General features: G+C 43.9%; 1 protein-coding gene across 1 annotated transcript; it reads left to right on the top strand.

The window, feature by feature from the left end:
- Positions 1–1,622: 1,622 nt before the first annotated feature.
- On the top strand, positions 1,623–19,291 carry LOC311040396 (coiled-coil domain-containing protein 80-like). Its single transcript, XM_084050653.1, has 8 exons — positions 1,623–2,059; positions 2,282–4,350; positions 5,201–5,357; positions 6,397–6,533; positions 7,340–7,491; positions 8,466–8,569; positions 14,505–14,588; positions 16,426–19,291. The coding sequence occupies exons 2-8, from the start codon at positions 2,362–2,364 to the stop codon at positions 16,734–16,736; spliced, it is 2,934 nt and encodes a 977-aa protein (XP_083906779.1). The 5' UTR covers positions 1,623–2,059; positions 2,282–2,361; the 3' UTR covers positions 16,737–19,291.
- The last annotated feature ends 1,721 nt before the right edge of the window (positions 19,292–21,012 follow it).

Here is a 21,012-nt window from a genome sequence, read left to right as displayed (position 1 = left end):
ATTTTTTTCTGTTCTTTTGATTTTTGTTTTTTTTCTGAAAATGACAATTCTTTCTTTGTTTTTAAATAATAATACAAAATAAAAATAATATGAGAAACACATAAAAAAAAGGGGAAACCGTGGTACTATGAACTCCAGAAACAAGATGATTTTCATGACACTAAATAGTTATGAAAAACATAGCAGCTTCTTGAAGAAACAAACGGTGTAGCTGTCAGTTTACAACAATTAAAAATGGTTAATTTATCTAGACCAGTGGTTCTCAGTGTTCCTTGGGGGGGTTCCAGGGGGTCCCCAGCCAAATTAATAGTTATTAACCAAATTGAACCTTGTGTCTGTGTCTGTAACTCTGAGAGTGTACAAATGGAACCAACGGGTCCATTTGGTTCCATTTGTACACTCTCAGAGTTAAATGAACACTGATGATGATGATGATGATGATGATGATGATACTACAGTGTATAGATTGGGACCCCCAAGAAATCCAAATGGTTGAGTCCCTGGCATATCTTTTCAAATGGGGGTCCCTGGGCTAATATGTGTTATTTTGGGGGACCTTGCTTGGCGCAAAAAAAGGTTGAAAACCACTGATATAGACCAATTATTTGTTTACCAACATTGAGACCGGACGCACAGGAGAATGTTCATTCAACCTCCTCTTGTGTGTTGGCTAGTGAGGTGCGTCCTATAGCGAGACCTGACAGAATGGGTTTCTTTTGGTGCCGGCCTGCGCGCGCATGGTTCTTATCATCAGTGTGACGTCGTCTGTTAAGGGTGTCGTCTGTTTGACTGTGAGAGTGTGGGATTGTGTGAGAGTGTGGGATTGTGTGTGGATTACAACCACACACAGAGATTTTGAAAACATGACCAATGACAAAAAACTCCCATATCTGCTGGGCGAAGTACAACAATGTGCAAACACAGCAGCAAGATTCGTGAGCTGCTGTGATAGGAGAAGGATATCGAACGGAACACAACCACCCTAAAGACTAATCATTGTGTATATTCCTGCACTATATTTGCACCCAGTGATCTTGGTACATAGAAATTGATCTATTGAAAATTCTGACTTTCAAATGTACATTTTTTATTTTGATTGTATTGCTGTATTGTTGTATTGTGCTTTTTGCTTTGGCAATGTAAACGTATGTTTTCTCATGCCAATAAAGCCCTTTGAATTGAATTGAATTGTGTGGGTCCATTTGGTTACATTATGTTGTCTGAGTTGCATTGACTCACAGTTGCTACATTGCTGCGAACACGGCGTGTGTGTGTGTGTGTGTGTGTGTGTGTGTGTGTGTGTGTGTGTGCGCGTGCGTGCGTGTGTGTGTGTGGAAACCGTAAGACTCGCCCCAAAACACGCTCGCCCCCATGTTTTTCGCGGACCGCCCGCCTCCAGCGGTTCTTGTGTTCTTGTACTTGTTTTGAGGTTACGGTTAGAAAAAATAAGGTTAAGTTTAGGCACAGTTTTACTGGGGTTGCGTTTAGGAATAAGGTTAGGTTTACCGTTTTTTAGTCATTGTTTACTGAGGAATTACGTTTAGCAATAAGGTTAGGTTTTAGTCATAGTTTTACTGAGGAATACGTTTAGGAATGCCAGGTTGCGACCGTTCCGAGGTCTCCGGATTTTCTTCTGGGGGCAACTGTGTTTTGGGGCGAGGGTTTTGGTATTCGCGGTGTGTGTGTGTCAGTGCGTCGGGGTGGTCGCCCCTCCGCTCCGCTCGGTCCTGGGAGGGGGACAGAGCGCAGATGGAGGCCGTGGTCTCAGTCTTCCAGACCGCAGAGCTCTCAGTCTATAACAGCCCCCACCACCACCACGTACCCGGCGCTCCGTCTGTCCGTCTGTCTCCATGGAGCCTGTTCTATCAACGCCTGCAACTTTACACGTTTTGTATTGTGGGGGAAGAAGATAATGCAGCCACAGCGACGGCGTTTCGGCTGTAATAGTAATCCAGGAGGATTACCGTTTTTTTGCTTTACTATGATAAATACATTCGCGTTTTGCACAGTGACTGTTGCGAGGATTTCCCCTTTCGTCTTGCGATGTGAAAGATAAAAGGTAGGCTTTTACATTATACACATGATTGATGAATGATGATTATGTTGTCTACTCTATAGCTATAATGGCTTTGTCCTGCCTGGATGGGAATTGTTAAAGGACATTTACCTCATAGGCTACACTGACAAATCAGATGCCAAACTTGTACAAACTTATGTAAACACAGCACACCATGGATTGGTGATATATTTGTTTTTGTTTTTTTGTGTGTGTTTCTGGCAGACTAGACGATGCTTTTCCTCTCTCCGAGCCTGTTTTTCATATGATCTGCTGTAACCGTGGGACTCCCGGGACGTGCCAAGATGAAGTGGACATTGCAGATTGGTGTGATGTTTCTGTTGCACATGAATGGAGATGCCTCTGACAGAGCGAGCCAAGGGTCCAGAGCGATGTTCAGACAGACCCCCTTTCACCGGGGCCTTTCCAACAGAACACAGCAGACTTTCAACACGCAGAGGGCGATTAAAGAGAGGTCCAACAGCCTGAGCATGGCTGATACAGGTGCTCCCCATTCAGCCAATCGGGACAGCGCGCAGGGAGACCCGAGTCGAAGGTCAGGGCCAAAGAGGCGGGTCTCGTCAAACAGAAGAGGGCTGTGGCCCCCGACGAACCACACCTCCACTACCACGGACGACGGCGGCATCAAACCGCAGACCGGCGGGGCTCAGCCCTCTCCGACCAGAGTGCTCTCCGGCTCCTCCGGGACCGGCAGCTCGCTCAACGTGCTGGCCAGCTTCGCCGGGAAGAACCGCGTCCTCGTCATCTCGGCGCCGCACGCGTCCGACGGCTACTACAGGCTGATGACGAGCCTCCTGAAGTCGGACGTCTACTGCGAGATGGCCGAGCGCCACATGCAGCAGATCGTCATGTTCCACCAGGAGGGCGAGGCCGGCGGGAAGGTGCGCAGGGTGTCCGGCCGGGGGGAGGTCACGGAGGAGGCCCTGGACCCCGCGCTCGTCCCCAAGCTCATGAGCTTCCTCAAGCTGGAGGAAGGCAAGTTCTCCATGGTCCTCCTGAGGAGGAACCTGCAGGTGGAGGAGAGGTATCCCTACCCGGTCAGGCTGGAGGCCATGTACGAGGTGATGGACCAGACTCCCATCCGCAAGCTGGAGAAGGCCAGACAGAGGGGCTTCGTGCAGCGGTGCAAGGCGGCCGGGGTGGAGGGTCAGGTGGTGGAATCTGCGGGAGCAGCTGCTGCAGCGGACGCGGGCCGTGCGCAAGGCGCCGGGGCGGCGAGTAGCAGCAGGACACCGGAGAGGAAAGCGATGGAGAGGCCACCTCACAAACCTACGCTGATAGTCGAAGCAGCAGCCACGACTACACGGCCAACCGCCACCACGACTAGAAGGTTGCAAACAACCACAACCACGACAAAACCACCAACCACAACTACGACAAAACCAACAACTACGACAAAACCAACAACTACGACAAAACCAATAACTACGACAAAACCAACAACTACGACAAAACCAACAACTACGACAAAACCAACAACCACAACTACAACAAAACCAACAACCACAAAACCAGCAACAACTAGAAGTACCATAAAACCAACAACTACAACCACTACGAAACCAACAACCACAACCACAACCACGAAAAAACCAACGACTCCAACGACGACAACAAAACCGGCGACAGCAAAACAGATGACAACCGCAACAACGTCAACAACAACAACAACAACCAAGCCTGTTTTAAGGAGAAGGAAGATCAAACACAGAGCCACGCCTGTTCCTGCAGTCAACCAGCAGACCACAGTTCTGGACCTAGATGTCGTCACGACCCACAAAAAGCGAAGAATGGGTCACGAGAGCGACAAAAAGCAAAGCATTGGACAACTTCCTGGCGCGCACAAAGAGTCGCATCTCGACCCCAGCAGCAAACCAGGCGATGGAGTTGCCACAGCTCCCGCCCGACCCACCGAGGACAGTTTAGATGACGGCGAGGAGGAAATGGGCGGGCAAGGTAACCCTGATGACGAGAGGGCGGTCGGCGGCGATGCCGAGGAAGAGCCCGCGACGTCCAAGAAGGGCAGCAGCGTCCTAGACGATCATGTGGAGGGCAGGAAAAAGATCAATAACAATTTAGCTAGGAAAAACAAAGCAGACAAGAGGAGAACGAGGATGGGTAAAGATGGAGGCCCCAACCTCCGAGGAAGAAAGAGTGGTAAGAAGGGCGTCCTGTACCAGGAGAAACACCACAGTGAGGTGTCCTCAGCCAAAAACCCTGCTAGTCCCCTGGCGGCCTTCTTTGGTTCTTTCGAAAGAAGACGAAGGCTGCTGGTAAGTATTCCTCTGCTTTAGAATATTACTGCAAAGAACCTTGGTATTTGTATCCTTGGTAGCCAAAAGGGAGAAATGTGAGAAGTATTTTAGATGCACGAAAACATGTTCCCCATCATTCCACTTAAAGCTGCAATCCAGAACTTATTGTAATCAACACAATGTTATTTTAATCAGTCCGTATGGTAGAGCATATTTATACAATATAACTAGTACATGTGCATTGTTTGGGGGTTGTCTCTGGTCTCCCTACTCTTCCACTGATGAAATGTAGACCCTTGTGTCGGCTATGACACCTTGGGCCTTATCCCTTATGCCTAATGTTATTCGGCTTTTTTTTAAGTTTTTTTAAAATATTTTAAAATAGCCTGAAAATAGCCTACCTCAATGCGTTGTGAGCTTATAGATCGTCTATTTTCCCTACTTTAAAATGTTTTTCAAAATAATAATATTTAAAGCACTGCCCCTGCCTGAATCTCATGAGCACACTATCTCCCCTTGCCAAGAGGGGATTGCCTCTTGCATGAGCGGTAGAAATCTAAATCCCAGGGAGGATATGCAAGTAAAAATGTTTTTATATAAAAGATTGAAAAAAGTTGAAACTTTTCAAAACTATTTCATAAAAATCGAAGAATTGCCCTGAATAAAATCAAATAAAAAACTCTCAAGAAGTAGTGAAAATAGCAGATCTACAAGCTCACAAACGCGGCCCGACGCGTTGTGAACTCGTAGATCTACTATTTTCACTAGTTTGGGTCCCCGGGCCAAACGTCTTAATTTCTCTTTTGGGTCTTCAGATAAAAAGTGATAAAAGATAAAAGATGGCGGTGCCAATCTGTCCTTTGTCCAGGTGATAACGACCCCGGCCGAGGACAACCGCATGTACACCCAGCAGAGAGACGAGTACCTGGAGAACGTGTGTGAGATGGCCGTCCGTAAGCTCTCCATCGTCACCATCTTCGGCTCCTGGAACAACGGCTCCATGAAAATAGACCACTATCAGCTCGGTGAGTCATCACAAATAGGCTCTATGCACAGCAGCCATATTGGGAATTAATTGGGCCCCTTCCTCACTTCCTTCACAGGTGTTACCAATGATACTAATTAAGGCTCTGTTCCATTCAGTGTGGCATAGTGGTTGTCTTATTTTCAAGGACCCCCATAACTCTGAAAGTGCACAAATGGAAACAAATGTTGGTTCCATTTGTGCACTCTCAGAGTTACTCACCCACCTTAAGGGGCCATTTGGGAACCAAAATGGAGTGTTTCTAGTGAGCCAACATGCACAATATCAGCACCCTGACCAGAATGGAACAGAGCCTTCATTAGTATAATTGGTAACACCTGTGAAGGAAGTAAGAAGAGGCCCAATTTCTTTCCAATATGGCTGCTGTGCATATAGCCTATTTCCTTGATGAACCCATTAAGACCTGAGGCAGATTCTGCAAATGCCTTCTAAATCAGTAGTTCCCACACTTTCAAGATTTAGAAAAAAAATAGCAGTGTCTGAATGAATGTCTGAATAGAGCGCCGAAGTCTGACGTAATTTACACATCCTACCTGGGTCGCGTTTTTTCCCCCCATTCTGAATTCCCATAGACGTGTTTAATATCGCGTCAAATAAGAACTGTGTTCCAAAATTAAACAAATGACTCCGGCGGTTTGACTCATATGGATATGAAGCATCAGCTGACGGTGAGAAAACGCTAATGGTGGAAGCCAGAAACTGACTATATCAAATATAAGTGACTGACTATCATAAACGATACAGAACCTCCTCCCTGACAATATCGCCGAGACAGTTTGTTTATTTTTGGACCCCAATTCTTATATGAGACGATTCTACGATGACCCAATGTTATTCTCCATAGAGACATTACTTTACGACCCAGGGGATGGACGAGTGACGTCAGGACTTCTGTACTCTATACACTCTCTGAATACGCTCTCACTGACCTGTCCAACGGAGCCCAGAAAGACCCCGGTAATATCTTGTCAAAAAGAACCCGTGACGCAACAACAGGTTTTGCTTTTGCTTCATTTCAGAGCAAGACCAGCCATTGAAAGGCCTGCCGAAGGAAGAGCTCACACACCAGGACCTCATCAGAGCACTGAGGAAAGAGCTTGGGATGACGTTCAACGACTATTACATGGTGCTGACTGACTTTGACATGAAGGCCAAGGTCAGTGGCTGTCATTGTTTTTGTTTTTTCTAACCCTAGAACACTAACCATGGGGTGAATTTCACCCGAACAATTGTAATGGTGTGATTTTCATAATGTTGCTGATGTCTGAGGTGGGCGGGTCCGTGGGTACCTTCAGGATGCTCACTGACGTCATAGAAGGTAGGTTTGTTTTAGCCTGGCATTGGCCAGACTGATAACGTGGATTCACGTTCCTCACCGGTATCAGTCTGGAGTTTGGCCCATAGGGAGAGTATGAGAAATCAGAAAATGATTTTGGTGCTTTTCACTGTTGTACGGACAGCAGGTTGGCTCGATCATTTTCTGATTTCTCATACTGTACTCGCTCCCTATGGGCTGAAGTCCAGACTGATACCGTGGAGGAACGTGAGAATGTGTAAAGTAACTAAGTACACTTAGTTAAGTACACGTACAATTGTCTGTACTCTTACTTCTACTCCACTACAAATATTATACTTCTACTCCACTACAATTATTTGAAGACTTTAGTCATTAGTTACTTTGAATATTTAGATTATTATTACAAAACATACATTAACCACTTAAGCCCTATATACATTTCGGCTATTTTCAAATTATTTTCATACATTTCATAAAAGCTTTTGGTACTTAAAGTACATTTTGATACCAATACTTTCGTACTTTTACTCAATTCAATTTTGAATTCCGGACTCTTTACTTGTAACAGAGTATTTCTACATTGCAGTATTGATACTTTTACCTAAGTAAAAAAATTGAGTACTTTTTCCACCACTGTGTTTCCTCTGTATTTTTCTTCCGTGCAGCAAGAGTACGAAGTGCCCATCGCCATGAAAGCTGTGTTCGATTACATCGATAACTTCTCCTCGCGGATGGCCGAGATGGAGCAGCAGAGGGAGAGCGGTGTGACCTGCAAGAAAGAAGACAAGTCCAGGTCCTTGGAGAACTTCCTGTCACGGTAATGGCATTTGATTGGCTGTAAAACGATGTAACTCGTGGCAACGTTTAAAAGCTTTACTGGGATCTGTGTAGTCACGGTCTAGCTGACGCGACGATGGCCTTTTCATTGTTTTTTTTGTGCCGTGGCTCTTGTAGAAAGCAAGCTGTCTGTGACAGTGGTTCTCAAAGTGGGGTCCGGGGTACTGCCGGGGGTTCTTAAGGGGGTTCCAGGGCGGTCCTCAGCTAAATTAGTTAATATACACTGTCTCTCTCTCTCTCTCTCTCTCTCTCTCTCTCTCTCTCTCTCTCTCTCTCTCTCTCTCGCTCTCTCTCTCTCTCTCTCCCTCTTTCTCCCTCCCTCCCTCCCTCTCTCTATTTCTGTCTCTCCTTCTCTCTCTCTCTCTCTCTCTCTCTCTATCTCTCTCTCTCTCTCTCTCTCTCTCTCTCTCTCTCTCTCTCTGTCTCTCTTTCTCCCTATGTTTCTACGTATGTTTCTATATCAGTGGTTCTCAAACGTTTTCATGTCAAGGACCCCCAAAATATTATTTATTTGGCCGCAGACCCCCATCTCAAAATATTTTGTTCCAGGGACCCGCCAGAAGCAAAGATTTGAGTTAAAATGTTTGCTTTAAAACAATATATATTAAAGGATTTGCACACATTTGCATAATTTTTCAAAAATAGCAGATCTACAAGCTCGTATATCTGCTATTTTTGAATAGCCAAAGTGTAAAACAATGCTTTTTAGCTCAAATCAAAAAGTGACACAGATGCGTTCCAGGCCTTAGTGGGTTAACAAATGGAGGCCCCCAAAGTACAGTAGGCTATTCCTGCACACCCTCCTCCAATTAAAGCAAGAGAAATGAAAATAAATGGAATCTAATTTACTCTCGGCATTACAGTATAATAATAGTGTATGGTGTTTATAGAAATAAGCGTATGCGTGTCACAGTAAACAGTAAACGCTCTTTTCCTTTGTTTCAATGACCAAAGGTTCCGCTGGAGACGTCGGCTGTTCGTTATCTCGTCCCCCGACGACGAGGATTGGGCTTACCAACAGCAGCTCTACAGCATGAGCAGCCAGGCCTGCAACCTGGGTGAGTCACAACAATCATAATCCTAATAATATCTCAAAATTATACAGCGCTTTTTTTAAGTACCCAAAGACACTTTACGGGGATATAATCGTCATGCAGCCGCCTCCACTCTCAAACCCCTGGACTCAGTTTACCACTCAGCTCTGAGGTTTATTACTGGTGACAGCTACAACAACACTCACCACTGTGCCCTGTGTGATAAGGTGGGCTGGTCTTCTCTGACTGAGAGGCGCAATAATCATTGGCACCTCTTTATTTATAGAGCCCTGATCGGAAAATGACCACCTTATATCTCATCCATGCTACGTCAGAAACCTAGTCACATTCAAACTCGCTCCGGCGATTGGCTAGTCCCAGTGTTGATTTTGACAGCACATTTAGATTTAGTTTTAGTCATAGTCTTTTGAAAAATTCCATTTAGTGTTAGTCATATTTTAGTCATCTGAAATTTTTAACTTTTAGTCGACTAAATATCATAAGATGATTGTCGACTGAATCTACAGTTGATTCAGTCGACAAAAATGTATGTTGGCGGTGCCTTGATGGCGTCGCAATACCTGATTTTACACTTGGTTGCATGCTGAAAATAGTCGATCTACAAGCTCACAACGCGTCGCAGCGCGACGCGTTGTGAGCTTGTAGATCTGCTATTTTCAGAGCGCAACACCCGAGCGCAGCCAAACATAAAATGACTTGTCTTTTAGTTCTACTGGATCTCTTCTCCACTAGTCCCTCACTAACATTTTAGTCTAGTTTTTATTGGTTGACGAAAAAGGTTGAATGAACGTGAGGTGGAGAAAACCACAAAAGAACTTTATGAGGGGGGGAATAACACTTAGAAAAGGCTAAGACTAAGGAATAAAATATATTTTTTTAAACAGTGGAATGATGAGGAAGGGGTGTGGAGTTAGCTGGGGAAAGCCATATTGAAGAGTTGGGTTTTGAGAACGGTTTTGGAGGGAGGGGGAGGGCTTCTCTGATAGTATTGGGGAGTGCATTCCACAGGGCTGGGGGCAGCAAAAGCCCTATCGCCCCCCCCAGGTATGGAACTCGGTCCTGGGGACCTCATAGGGGACATGACGTTTATGGAGGTCAATTCTAGGTGTTGCCAGCAGTCCTGTTTTAGCCGGGACGCCCCGTATGTTGACCAAAAGTGGCGCATCCCGTACGGGACGTCACTTGTCCCAGAAAAAAGGGAAGATGCATATAAAAAATGTTTCTTTCTGTGTGTACGCCAGGCAGTGCATCCATCTGCCTGCCTGTGTGTTTGTGTGCTGTATCCGAAAGGCGCTAGGACCATGGGGGTGCCGCTCAGTTGACAGGGCAGGCACAGACAGTGCACAAGCTCGCGTGTGTGTGCTGTGTGTGCATGTGTGTGTGTGCTTGTGTGAGATTTCCTCATTGTGTGTGTGTGGGAGAGGAGGTAGAGAGGCAGATGCCCCGGCCCTCCTAAAAAGAAACGTTTTTGTTCTTAAAACAAACAGTGGGAAGAAAAACTGACACAAAAATAAAGGTGCATCTAACATTGCTCTACCGACAATGAGTTGCTAATGTGAGGTTACGTTAGTATATCATACTAGCGTATAGTTAGTTAAACACGGACTGAGCTGCAACAGCAGGGACTGCACTAACAAGCTGAACAGTGCCATGTTTAATGTTTCAAATACTGCAAAGAAAACCCAAGGCTGAGATGACAACATCTGCCTGTCACAATTACAAATTTAAGTTGACTACAATTGCGATTAACAATGTTTTGTTAATCGCTTTTTTGGCATTGAAGATTGGAACGTTTCTGTTTGCCTTTTAGGCTTTGTAATCAAAAATTGCACAGAGAAGATATGTCACTATTAATTTGATACAAAAAAAGTTTTTTTTTTAATTGCATGAACATTTTCCCACATGGAAATGACTATGACAAAATAATTGCGATTAGATGATTATGTAATAATGTTGACAGGCCTACCACCAACAGATTTTGATACATTTATACATACATGATTACCTCGTGAAACGGGACATCCTGCACAATGAGTACTTTTACTTTTGGTACTTTGAGTACATTTTGATGCCATTACTAGTAACAGAGTGTTTCTGCAGGATGGATGGCCTGGCGCGGATCCCTCTCTGTGTTTGTCACGAGCAGTGTCACACCCGACTGCCAAAGTGTTGAGAATGTGAGAGCACACTCTGGGCTGCCTGTTGTGTAGCCCCTACACTTTGAGGAATGTTATTTGGGGGAGGATTGGGCATCTCAGCCTGTCAGCCTGTCATTGGATCTGGACGATATCTGCTGCCATAAAAACTGGGTCCGCGTCCCAAACATGGGTCCCGACCTAGTGTTTAGGAAACAGAGCTTTAAGTGGTTAAAAGGCTGCTTTGTATTAATTGGATTGCGTTCCATTCTTGAAAGCATAATGTTTGTGTTCATGTGCGTTCCACCATATGGAAAATAAATGTACACTTATATTTATCCCCTGACAGTGCTCCTGAGCTGGTGTGCTAATATGTTACGGAACACGACCAGTGGAAACCAAATCTACCAAGTTCACTTTATTAAAATCCAATGTTTTATGAAAAAGGTAACGTTCTCGCCCATAAAGCCTGATTTAAGAAGGTTTCAGCGTCGCAATAAAACTGTCTCCTTTAGACACCAGATAATACAAGAGACTATAAACTACAACAGTTCATACTATAAAGACAACAGCGCTAAAGCTTGCAAAGTAAAGCTACAGTATTTGCTCCAGTGCCTTGTGGCTTATTCTATTTCTGTGAGATCATTAATCGATGGTGATTTGCCAGTTTGTGCGTCCGTCCTGTAAGCATTATCATGTCGGGTCCATTTCGGTGACTTATGTTATGAAAACCACAAACAATGTGACAAAATGGGAATGTGTTGGATGGAGTAGTTAGTTAGAAACATGGCTGTGTTTGTTCCTTCTTTGTTCTTTGAGCAGAGAGACAGAGAAAGAAAGAGGAGAGGTTGAGGGAGAGAGAGGGAGTGAGGGAGGGAGAGAAGGAGAGACCACTCAGAAGGGCTCAAGCTGAGATAGGAGTCTCCAGAGAGTCCACAGAATGCTTGGTATTTGCCTTCCTGCTTGTTGGTGAAGGAAACGGGCTCGTAACCACATCCACACAGACCCATGTTGGGCAAACTTTTAAAAACTCCAAATGTCGCGTTTATCCTTAATTCCAGCGGTTTCAGAGATCAGCTCCAGACGGCGGACAGGACAGACAGACAGACAGACAGACAGACAGACAGACAGACAGACAGACAGACAGACAGACAGACAGACAGACAGACAGACAGACAGACAGACAGGACACAGACAGACAGACATACAGACAGACAGGACACAGACACACGTATAGATGACTAGCAGAGGCGGAAAAACATTTTAAAGAAATTGCGAAAATAGCCGATCTACAAGCTCTCAACGGCCCGCCACGTTGTGAGCTTGTAGATCGGCTATGTTTTGTTCTTCGTCGTACAGAGCCTAAGTGGTGTTAAGTGCCTCTCGTTGCTGCTGGGCTGATGAGAAACAGGCTGTGCCGGGCCAGAGAGCAGGATGTTGTGTTTCATGTACGTTGATCTTCCCGATGCATGGCATTCACAAGCCAAGCAGCGTTGCCAGATTTTGCGAGAGAAACAAGCAACCACGTCTATGAAAACAAGGTATAACAAAGGCCCTCAGGCCGTCGTTACAGAGCTTCGACGCTCACTATTAGGGGCTCAGATAGCTTTGTACCTCCATCAGACTGCTGAACATCTAGGTCTGGTGGAGCAGATATACAAGCTCATAGCGCGGCACCGAGTGCCGCGCTATGAGCTTGTAGATCTGCTATTTTTGAAAAATCGTGAAAATGTGTGCAAATCTTTATATATTTTTAAAGCGAACATTTTTAATCACATCTTTGCTTCTGAGGGTCCCTGGAACAACATATTTTGATGGGGGTCCGCGGCAAAAAACATAATAGTTTTGGGGGTTCTTGACATGAAAAAGATTGAGCACCACTGATATAGAAACATACGTTTTTCAGAAAACTGTTGAGATTTAGGAGACATGTAGAATCGGCTTCAGGTCTCAATGGGTTAAAGGACGACTTCACCCATTTTCAACCTATCTTCATATAATAGGTCCTCACTAATGCTCATGATAAAATGGTAAAAAACAAAATTCTACTTGGTCTGTGTCTCATAGGAGGACTGTGGACAGTCCAGAAACCTGTCTACCAGTGACATCATCGTTAGGCAGGATTTTTTTCGATTTCGAAGATTTAAAACATTTTATTTCGATTTTTATTAACGCGAGAACAATGGCTTCTATTATTGCATTGCAACTTTCCAGGAATACAAAGCCTGCCGTTTCTATTAGCTTGGATTCCCCATCGATGATGTCACTGGTAGACGGGTTTCTGAACTGTCCACAGCTCTCCTATGAGACACAGAGACTGAGTAGAAAAAGATGTTACAGTTTTATCACGAGCATTAGTGAGGACCTATTATATGAAGATAGGTTGAAAATGGGTGAAGTCGTCCTTTAAACACATAGGTTGCATAATTATTTATATTATTTTAATATGCTTTTAAGTTCTATCATGCTTTTAAGTAGTAGTTTTAAATGCAAGTTGTGTCTTTTATAGTGACTTAGATATATGTGTATTGACTGTATGTTGTCTTTTAACCACTGCACAAATGAAGTTCCGAAAGGAAAATAAAGTTGTTTGAAGTTGAAGAAGTGAAAGAAGCGGCTATTATTATAGGCCACATGAGCACTTTAAGCCTACTATAAGTTCGGGTCGATACGCGGCCCTCAACCTCTAGAGTTCCGCGGACAAATACATATTAATTTTGGGGGGTCCTTGACATGAAAATGTATGAGAACCACTGGTTTAAACAACATGTGGGAAGGGAGCCCAAATAAGCAACTTGCACTTTAGAAACAAGCCCATAATTTACGAGCAACTTTACAGAAAAAAAGAAAAAACAAGCCCAAAGTCGCTTATAATAAGCGGACATGGCAACGCCGAAGCCAAGCATGAAAGAGCTGCGACCGACTGGAAACGTTTGCAATTTGAGCAGAGAAGAGGAGGGCCGTTTCATTATTATTATCTGGCTCAGCACTTCTCTCCCATGAATCCACACAAACTCTGTTTGGATTGCAGTATGTTGGACGTTGAGATGCATTCTGTGTGGGTTGGAGTGCTGCCCGTTACGTGTTGTTCTAGATCTTTACCCTTTACATCCAGACAGTAGTTGGATGTAAAGTAAAACCTATGCAAAGGGCCTCTTTTTCCTTCTCCACACAACAGCACATTTCTGAGCTGCTGTGGCTGATAAATTATAAGTGTAAATTGATATCAGCCCAGCAGCACTCTCTGGCCATTCTGTTGCTTATGGAGATACACTCAAATCACACCATTTCTATGTTTGAAAGCCTAGTGCGCTCCTAGTTTATAGCCAGTGGTGGAAAAAGTACTCAAATTAAGTAAAAGTATCAACACTGCAAAAGTATTGGTATCAAAATGTACAGTACTTAAAGTACCAAAAGTAAAATACTACTAAAATGTTTGAAAATGGCAGATCTACAGTATACAAGCACACAAAGTGTCGCATCGCGACGCTTTGTGAGCTTGTAGATCTGCTATTTTCAAAAGATTTTTACAAATTTTATGCATTTGAAAACTTGTGAAATGGGACATTCTGCATAATGAGTACCTTCTACCTTTGGTACTTTAAGCACATTTTGATACCAATACTTTTGTACTTTTACTCGAGTGAATTTCGAATTCCTGACTTTTTCCTTGTAACAGAGTATTTCTGCATTGCAGTAGTGATACTTTTACTGAAGTAAAAACCTTTTCCAAAAGGTTGCACACCCCCTGACTGACTGACACACAGTAATGTTGTCCTGGATTGACTGTGTTCTCTCCCCAGGTCTGCGTCACATGTCTGTGCTGAAGCTAACAGGAAAGGACATGGAGTACACGGGCGGGACTCTGGAACTTTACCCCATCAATGGTAAACATCTTCATTATTGTTTATTTAAGCCACTTAAAACCTGGAACGCATCTGTGTAAACACTTAAACCATTAGTTTACACTTTGGCTTTTCAAAAATAGCAGATCTACAAGCTCAATAGCGCTATTGGGCTTGTAGATGTGCTATTTTTTTTTTAATTGTGAAAATGTGTGCAACTCTTTGAATATATATATTTTTAAAGCAAACATTTTTTTTTTCTTACAATTTTTAACCCACGATTTTGTAACCCTTTTTTCACCCGGTGCCAATTTGCTAAGTGATCCTGGGCACTACACTCCCCCCACCAGCCTAGGGAGGCCAGGGCCGTGCTCATGCCTCCTTCAATGCATGAGAGCCAACTGACCTTCTTGTCACCTGACAGGGGAGAGTTTCCCTGGTTGGACGTATCGTGTGGAAGGAACACGTTATTCCAACCAGTTCCTTTCCCTTCCATCAGGCGCCCCGGCTGACCAGGGGGAGGCAGTATAGTGGCAAACATTTTTTAACTCAAATATTTGCTTCTGGGGGGTCCTTGGAACAAAATATTTTGAGATAGGGGTCCGCGGCCCAATTACATATAATTTTGGAGGTCCTTGACATGAAAACGTTTGAGAACCACTGATTATAACAACATACGTGTTTCAGAAAACTGCTATAGGATTTAGAAGACTGTAGAATCGGAACCTCAGGCCTTAATGGGTTAAATAAACATGTGATTAGTAAGTGACATCTGGCGATACAGATGTGTGAATGAGGGATGGGGTTTTTTCGTAGGCCGAACCAGGAAGTCGCCTCCATGTGGTCCCACCACCACAGTGGAATTCCTGCATTGAATGACATATAAGCTCTGTTGCACAGTGGTTCCCAAACTGGGGGGTTCCCCAAATTATTTTGGGGGGTCCTAATGTGCCTGAAAAGTTTGGGAACCCTTGCTGTAGCACACAACAGCTTTGATGGTGATATTAACAACACCTTTTGTTCAAGGTACAAGACAATATTCACAAATTAACACAAATTAACACTTTGTATCGCACAGTAAATTAATATATGTTTAACCACAGGAACCCATCCCTGTTCTGAGAATGTGATAAAAGGCGAACATTAGGCAAAGATAGGCAACAACATTCTGCGAAAATAGATTTCACACATTCTGTGAAAATAGGCGAGCATTCACAGAACAAATAGAAGATCTACAAGCTCACATTATAATATGTCGCGTCCCTCCCGTAATTTACCTTCCTTGGTTTTTTAGAGCTACAAACTGCAGCCCTCCAGTTAACCACTAAAACCCCATATGGGTAACCGGAGTCCCTCAGGGCTCAATACTAGTGACTTTTCTGTTTTCTGTTATTGTTCTGTTTTCTGTTAAAAAAAAAACAGTTTTTCAGTTTTCTAGCAGATCGACAAGCTCACAACAACACAACAGCGTTGTGAGCTCGTCGATCTGCTATTTTCAGCGAAAGCTTTCCCCACAATACCGATGCTGAGGTTTAAGTGGTTAAAGGGATAGTTCACACAAAAAAAACTTTTTTATCAATTACACACCTCATAAAGCCTTGAATTCAAGGAGATTTTTTTGTTTTTGTGGCATTCCTAAGCCAATAATTTGATGACCGGCTGAAAGATGCTAATGTCTCCGGTAGGAGGCTCAAAGTTGACACTTTGAGTCTCCACCGGTCATCTAATTATTGGCTTAGGAATGCGACAAAAAAAAAAAAATCTCCATGAATTCAAGTCTCCATGGGGTGAGCAATCGATAGGAAAAAAAGTCATTTTGGGGGTGAACTACCCCTTTAACTCAACACCGCCCCCCCCCCCCCCCCCCCCCTTGTTGCAGGGAGTTCCACGGTGGAGCGGGAGGACCTCTCGGCGGCGCTGGTGAGGGACATCCGGAACTACTTCCAGGTCAGCCCGGAGTACTTCTCCATGCTGCTGGTGGGCAAGGACGGCAACGTCAAGTCGTGGTACCCGTCCCCCATGTGGTCCATGTCCAACGTGTACGACCTGGTGGACTCCATGCAGCTCCGCCGCCAGGAGATGGCCATCCAGCAGTCCCTGGGGATGCGCTGCCCCGACGACGACTACGGTCACCACGGTTACCACGAACAAGGCCCCGACGGTTACCATCACCGCGGTTACGGTTATTAACCGGCTGTGGTTCTGAAACATTTTCATGTCAAGGGCCCCCCCCAACATTTTCATGTTTCGTATATGTATTTGGCTGAAGATTCTGTGCCAGGGAACACCCATAAGAGAGGATTTGTATTGTTAAAAGGATCCCTGGCTAATAAGCCTTTTATGCCTTAATCTAACTATATAAATGGCGACCAACTTCCGCACCCTCGGTGTCCACACCCCACAGCTCTGTTATCGACTAAACAACGCACCGCCAGACCACATGTCGCCAACTGACTCGCCACGCCGGCCGCGCTGAATTTACGCCTCGCGTAGGGGACATCTCACTGCTCAGTACACCTTTTCCACCGCGCAACATAATTAATTCTACTCACCAAATGTCGGACAAAACGGAAGGGGAGGCAGCTTCGTACCGTTTACCGTGCGCACGACCTCATCACCACAACAGCACGCAGCCGCTGCGGGGGTTTCTTCCTTTTTTTCCAAACTTTTTTTTTGGTCACCATTTTCTCCAGGCACCATTTCTGGTGTAACGTGCGGCAGCATGCGCTGGGTTGCCACGTTTGTGCGGCAGCATGCGCTGGGTTGCCAGGTTTGCACAGCCAGCGCCAGAAACAAGCAACCACCTTCATGAAAAAAAAAAAAAATGTTCCAGGGGTGTCCCCGCGCGTCCCAACACTCCACAGGGGGTCAGTGGACCATCAGGGGGTCCGCGGACCCCCTGTGGACCCCCTGAAACATAACAAATATTATTTCTTCAAATTTTTTCCTTTTTCAAAAAAAATTCTCCAGAGTTTTACTCCGCCGATTTGGGTCCCCCAATATACACACGGCCACGCTGGGCCCCGTGCGCGGCTGGGGTTGAGGGGGGCGTAGCCCCCCGAAACTCTAGTATATTATAATTGCCCTCTATAACTCAAATAGAAAAATCGAGAAAAAAATGTCTTTATTTTAGAAATTGTTCATCTTACTCACTTGCGACGCCCGTCGCAAGTTGATGGTGTAATTTGTCCATGTGTGGTCCAGCGATAAACAAGTGTCCTTAACCTAAACATAACTAAAAAACAACTTACGTAGCGGTCCAGGCACCTATGGCTCCAAAGTAGCCTGACAGCGCATTGCGGGTTCGAGTCCCGATCCCGACATGCAGCCTCTGCTGCATGTCGCTCCCCGTCTCTCTCCCTAATATCCTGTCAGCCTACTATCCTATCAATAAAGGCCTAATATTTTAAATATGTTTTTATTAGCACATGCATTCCATAGGGCTGGAGCCTAAAATAAAGAGAATATTTACAGTGTTTTTATTTTTTGTTACAGGGCAATTATAATGTATTAAGGCATATAAGGCTCATTAGCCAGGGATCCTTTTACATATTTTCAAAAATTATTCAAAATTGTTACAACAAGCTCACAACACGTGGTGAGCTTGTATCGCCGTCCCAATGTGAAGGACCACGCTAAAGACTTTGCATTGGTTCTGCAATGCAGTTTTTTGTTTGTTTGTTTTTATCTTAGAACCCAGTTTTATCCCGTCTGATGGTCTCATGGATTCAAGTTCTTATTTCAGGCATTTGGATTCCGTAGAAGTCATAGCATGTCTTCTATGGAAGCATGTTATGTTACGCACCAAAAATCTACAAGTTTACAAGTATAAGCTTGTATCCACAAGTTTCCCAGGGCATGGAGGGCATCACTTCTTGTCGATTTGATCCCTGATACCTGATCAAATCGACAGGAAGTGATGCCCACCGTGCCCTAGAAAACTTGTGGATAGATAGCCTATTTCGGTTATTAGCCAGACTAAAGAGTATTTGAAGTTGTCAAACTAGCAACAGAATACATGCTCAATCTTCCAGAAAACCTGAATGATCTTGGATATTTCATAAAAAGCAAACCTCAGTCGTGAGATTTTATTTTGCTTTAACACATGTGGTCTGGCCATGTGAGACTATAGGTGTAGGACAGGGCATGACATATTTACTCTGCCTTCCATGTCCTGCACCCTGTCTATGGCACACATCTGTCTACGGTCTTTTACAGCAGTGGTTCTCAACCTTTTCAGGCCGCGACCCCCCCAAAATAATCATATTTGAACTGGGGACCCCCATTTGAACTGGGGACCCCCCAAAATAGTCTTATTTTAACTGGGGACCCCCCACCCTGACAAGCAGTTGGAATTGTAGGAATTGAGGCATTTAGTTTGACTCTGTTCCACAGATAAGAAATGTGAATATAGCCGATCTACAAGCTCACAACGCCTATTTTCAAAAATGTTGCCTTTTTTCGTTTCTTTATTTTTTCAGCTATTCTTAAAAGGGCACCCCCAAAAACAAAAATGTGGGGACCCCCCCTGGGGGTCCGACCCACAGGTTGAGAGCCACTGTTTGACATTATCCTCTACGGATGAAGAAGATATCAAACAAAACGTGTACTGTATTGTTCTGTCAATTTTGTGATTTTCTGCTGAACACATTTTGCAGGGTTTCTATTTTAAATATTTAGCTTTTCTTTTTTGTACTGCCGACTTGTCCTGCGAGATGGGGTCAAATAAAACACCAATTGTTGTTCATTTCAGGATCTGATCTGTTTGTAATTTCTCTGTCCTATATTTTTTGCCCTACTAATTGCGGGGCTGTATAGGGAAGGAAATGCTGGTCCGTCCGTCAGTCTGTCTGTCCATCTGTCTGTCCGTCTGTCTGTCTGTCTGTCTGTCTGTCTGTCTGTCTGTCTGTCTGTCGGTCTGTCTGTCTATCAGGACCAACTACTTTGGTCCTAAACAAGGTATCGAAAACGTCTGCAACCTCTGGTGGCTTTTGGACAGTTTTTGAGCCCTTTTCTCACATGATTTTCGGACAATGTCTGGAGAATCAGGCCGGGACATTGTCCGGAGTTGCTCTTTCAATTCACACATGTATCACACTTACAAACTCTCTTATCTTCCGGATAGCTGTAGAAAAGCATGGTGTAGGCCTACTGGTTTCCCTGGCTGTGGGTACGTATCAGTACTGTGTTAGATGGTTACTTATTTCCCTGTAACGTAGGTAGCAACATGGACTGTGTAAATCCATTTCCTATAGGCTGAAGCCCAGATGGGCATTTTCACTGACCTGCACAAAGGCATACTGTAACTTATGTGAATGCATATATACAGTAGGTCCACCACACCCTGGTTTTCCACCAGTACCCTAATAGTAGCATCTCTGGGCGATATATGACTTCAAATCAATACCACGACTAGGCATGTAATTCACTTAACTCACGATTCGATTCCAATCACGATACCTTTTTTTCCACACAATTTTGTTTTCCAGACACATGACCGAAAAATCTTTTTTTTTAAAATATATTTCTCTTACACAAATTCAGTATTTTCATCTTTTCACTTTCATATTTTGTAAAACACTGTGTTTTCTCTATATCCTCTTTTCAATACAGTAGCAAATGACTGAAAACTCATATCAATTCTCTTACAAAGCACCTGTATTTTCTTCTCCTTTTTTTACGCGCCCTCATGCTGTTTGTATCACGACACATTTTTTAATACATCGATTTAAATTGTCACCAGTTCGAATCGATTTTAATTGATTTACGATAAATCGTTACATGCCCAATCACGACTATTTCAAACTTTAACTTCGATTATGATTAATGGACATTTTTTTTTTTTTTTAATTGAAAATAGCAGATCTACACGCTTGTAGATCCGCTATTTTTTGCTATTTTTGTACGCCACCAGTGCACAATGAAGTATAATACAGGCCTTAAAGGTAGGGTAAGTAATTTCCTTTGGTTAAAATAAGTGTTAAATAGCTCTATATTCTATTAGTACTCATTGCTATATAATGTGTTCACACCTTCTCTACTAATGTTTAAGCTCTGCCCGAATGGCGGTGAAAAATGCATGTGGACGTTTGGAGGTGCCTTGCCAAGTATAACAATGTGCACTTTTCTATAATGCCTGACATTGCTGCTGCTTGCTCCACAACACATGATGTAAACAATGCATGTTTTGTCTGAGTGGAACGTTGATGTATATCGGATTGGGCAGAATAAATACCTTAGGCTATACCAGGGTAAAGTATTTAGAAATCCTGAAGTTATGATGATTGATTATGATTTCAATACTTAAGAGATAAATCCTGCACCCGTTTTTTTTTTACCTATAGCACATAAAATAACGAGTAACTCTGAAGGTTTTACTGTGTAGATTGGGTCCCAGACACCCTTAGATTAACTAAATAGATTTAGTTAATTTAATATGACCAATACAAGCTATAAAGAAAAGACA

This window comes from Gymnoscopelus microlampas (genome assembly GCF_963454915.1).
Source record: "Gymnoscopelus microlampas genome assembly, chromosome: 24".
Taxonomy (NCBI): domain Eukaryota; kingdom Metazoa; phylum Chordata; class Actinopteri; order Myctophiformes; family Myctophidae; genus Gymnoscopelus; species Gymnoscopelus microlampas.
The sequence above is the reverse complement of the archived record's forward strand: the minus strand, read 5'-3'. Positions and strand labels throughout refer to the sequence as shown.

What these genes read in the sequence shown, in the direction of transcription:
- LOC311040396 (XM_084050653.1), top strand. Translation starts at nt 2,362, where the DNA reads ATGAAGTGGACATTGCAGATTGGTGTGATGTTTCTGTTGCACATGAAT. An exon ending in ACTTTGACATGAAGGCCAAG is followed by an intron (nt 6,534 to 7,339) that starts GTCAGTGGCTGT and finishes TCTTCCGTGCAG; the next exon opens with CAAGAGTACGAAGTGCCCAT. An exon ending in CAGCCAGGCCTGCAACCTGG is followed by an intron (nt 8,570 to 14,504) that starts GTGAGTCACAAC and finishes TTCTCTCCCCAG; the next exon opens with GTCTGCGTCACATGTCTGTG.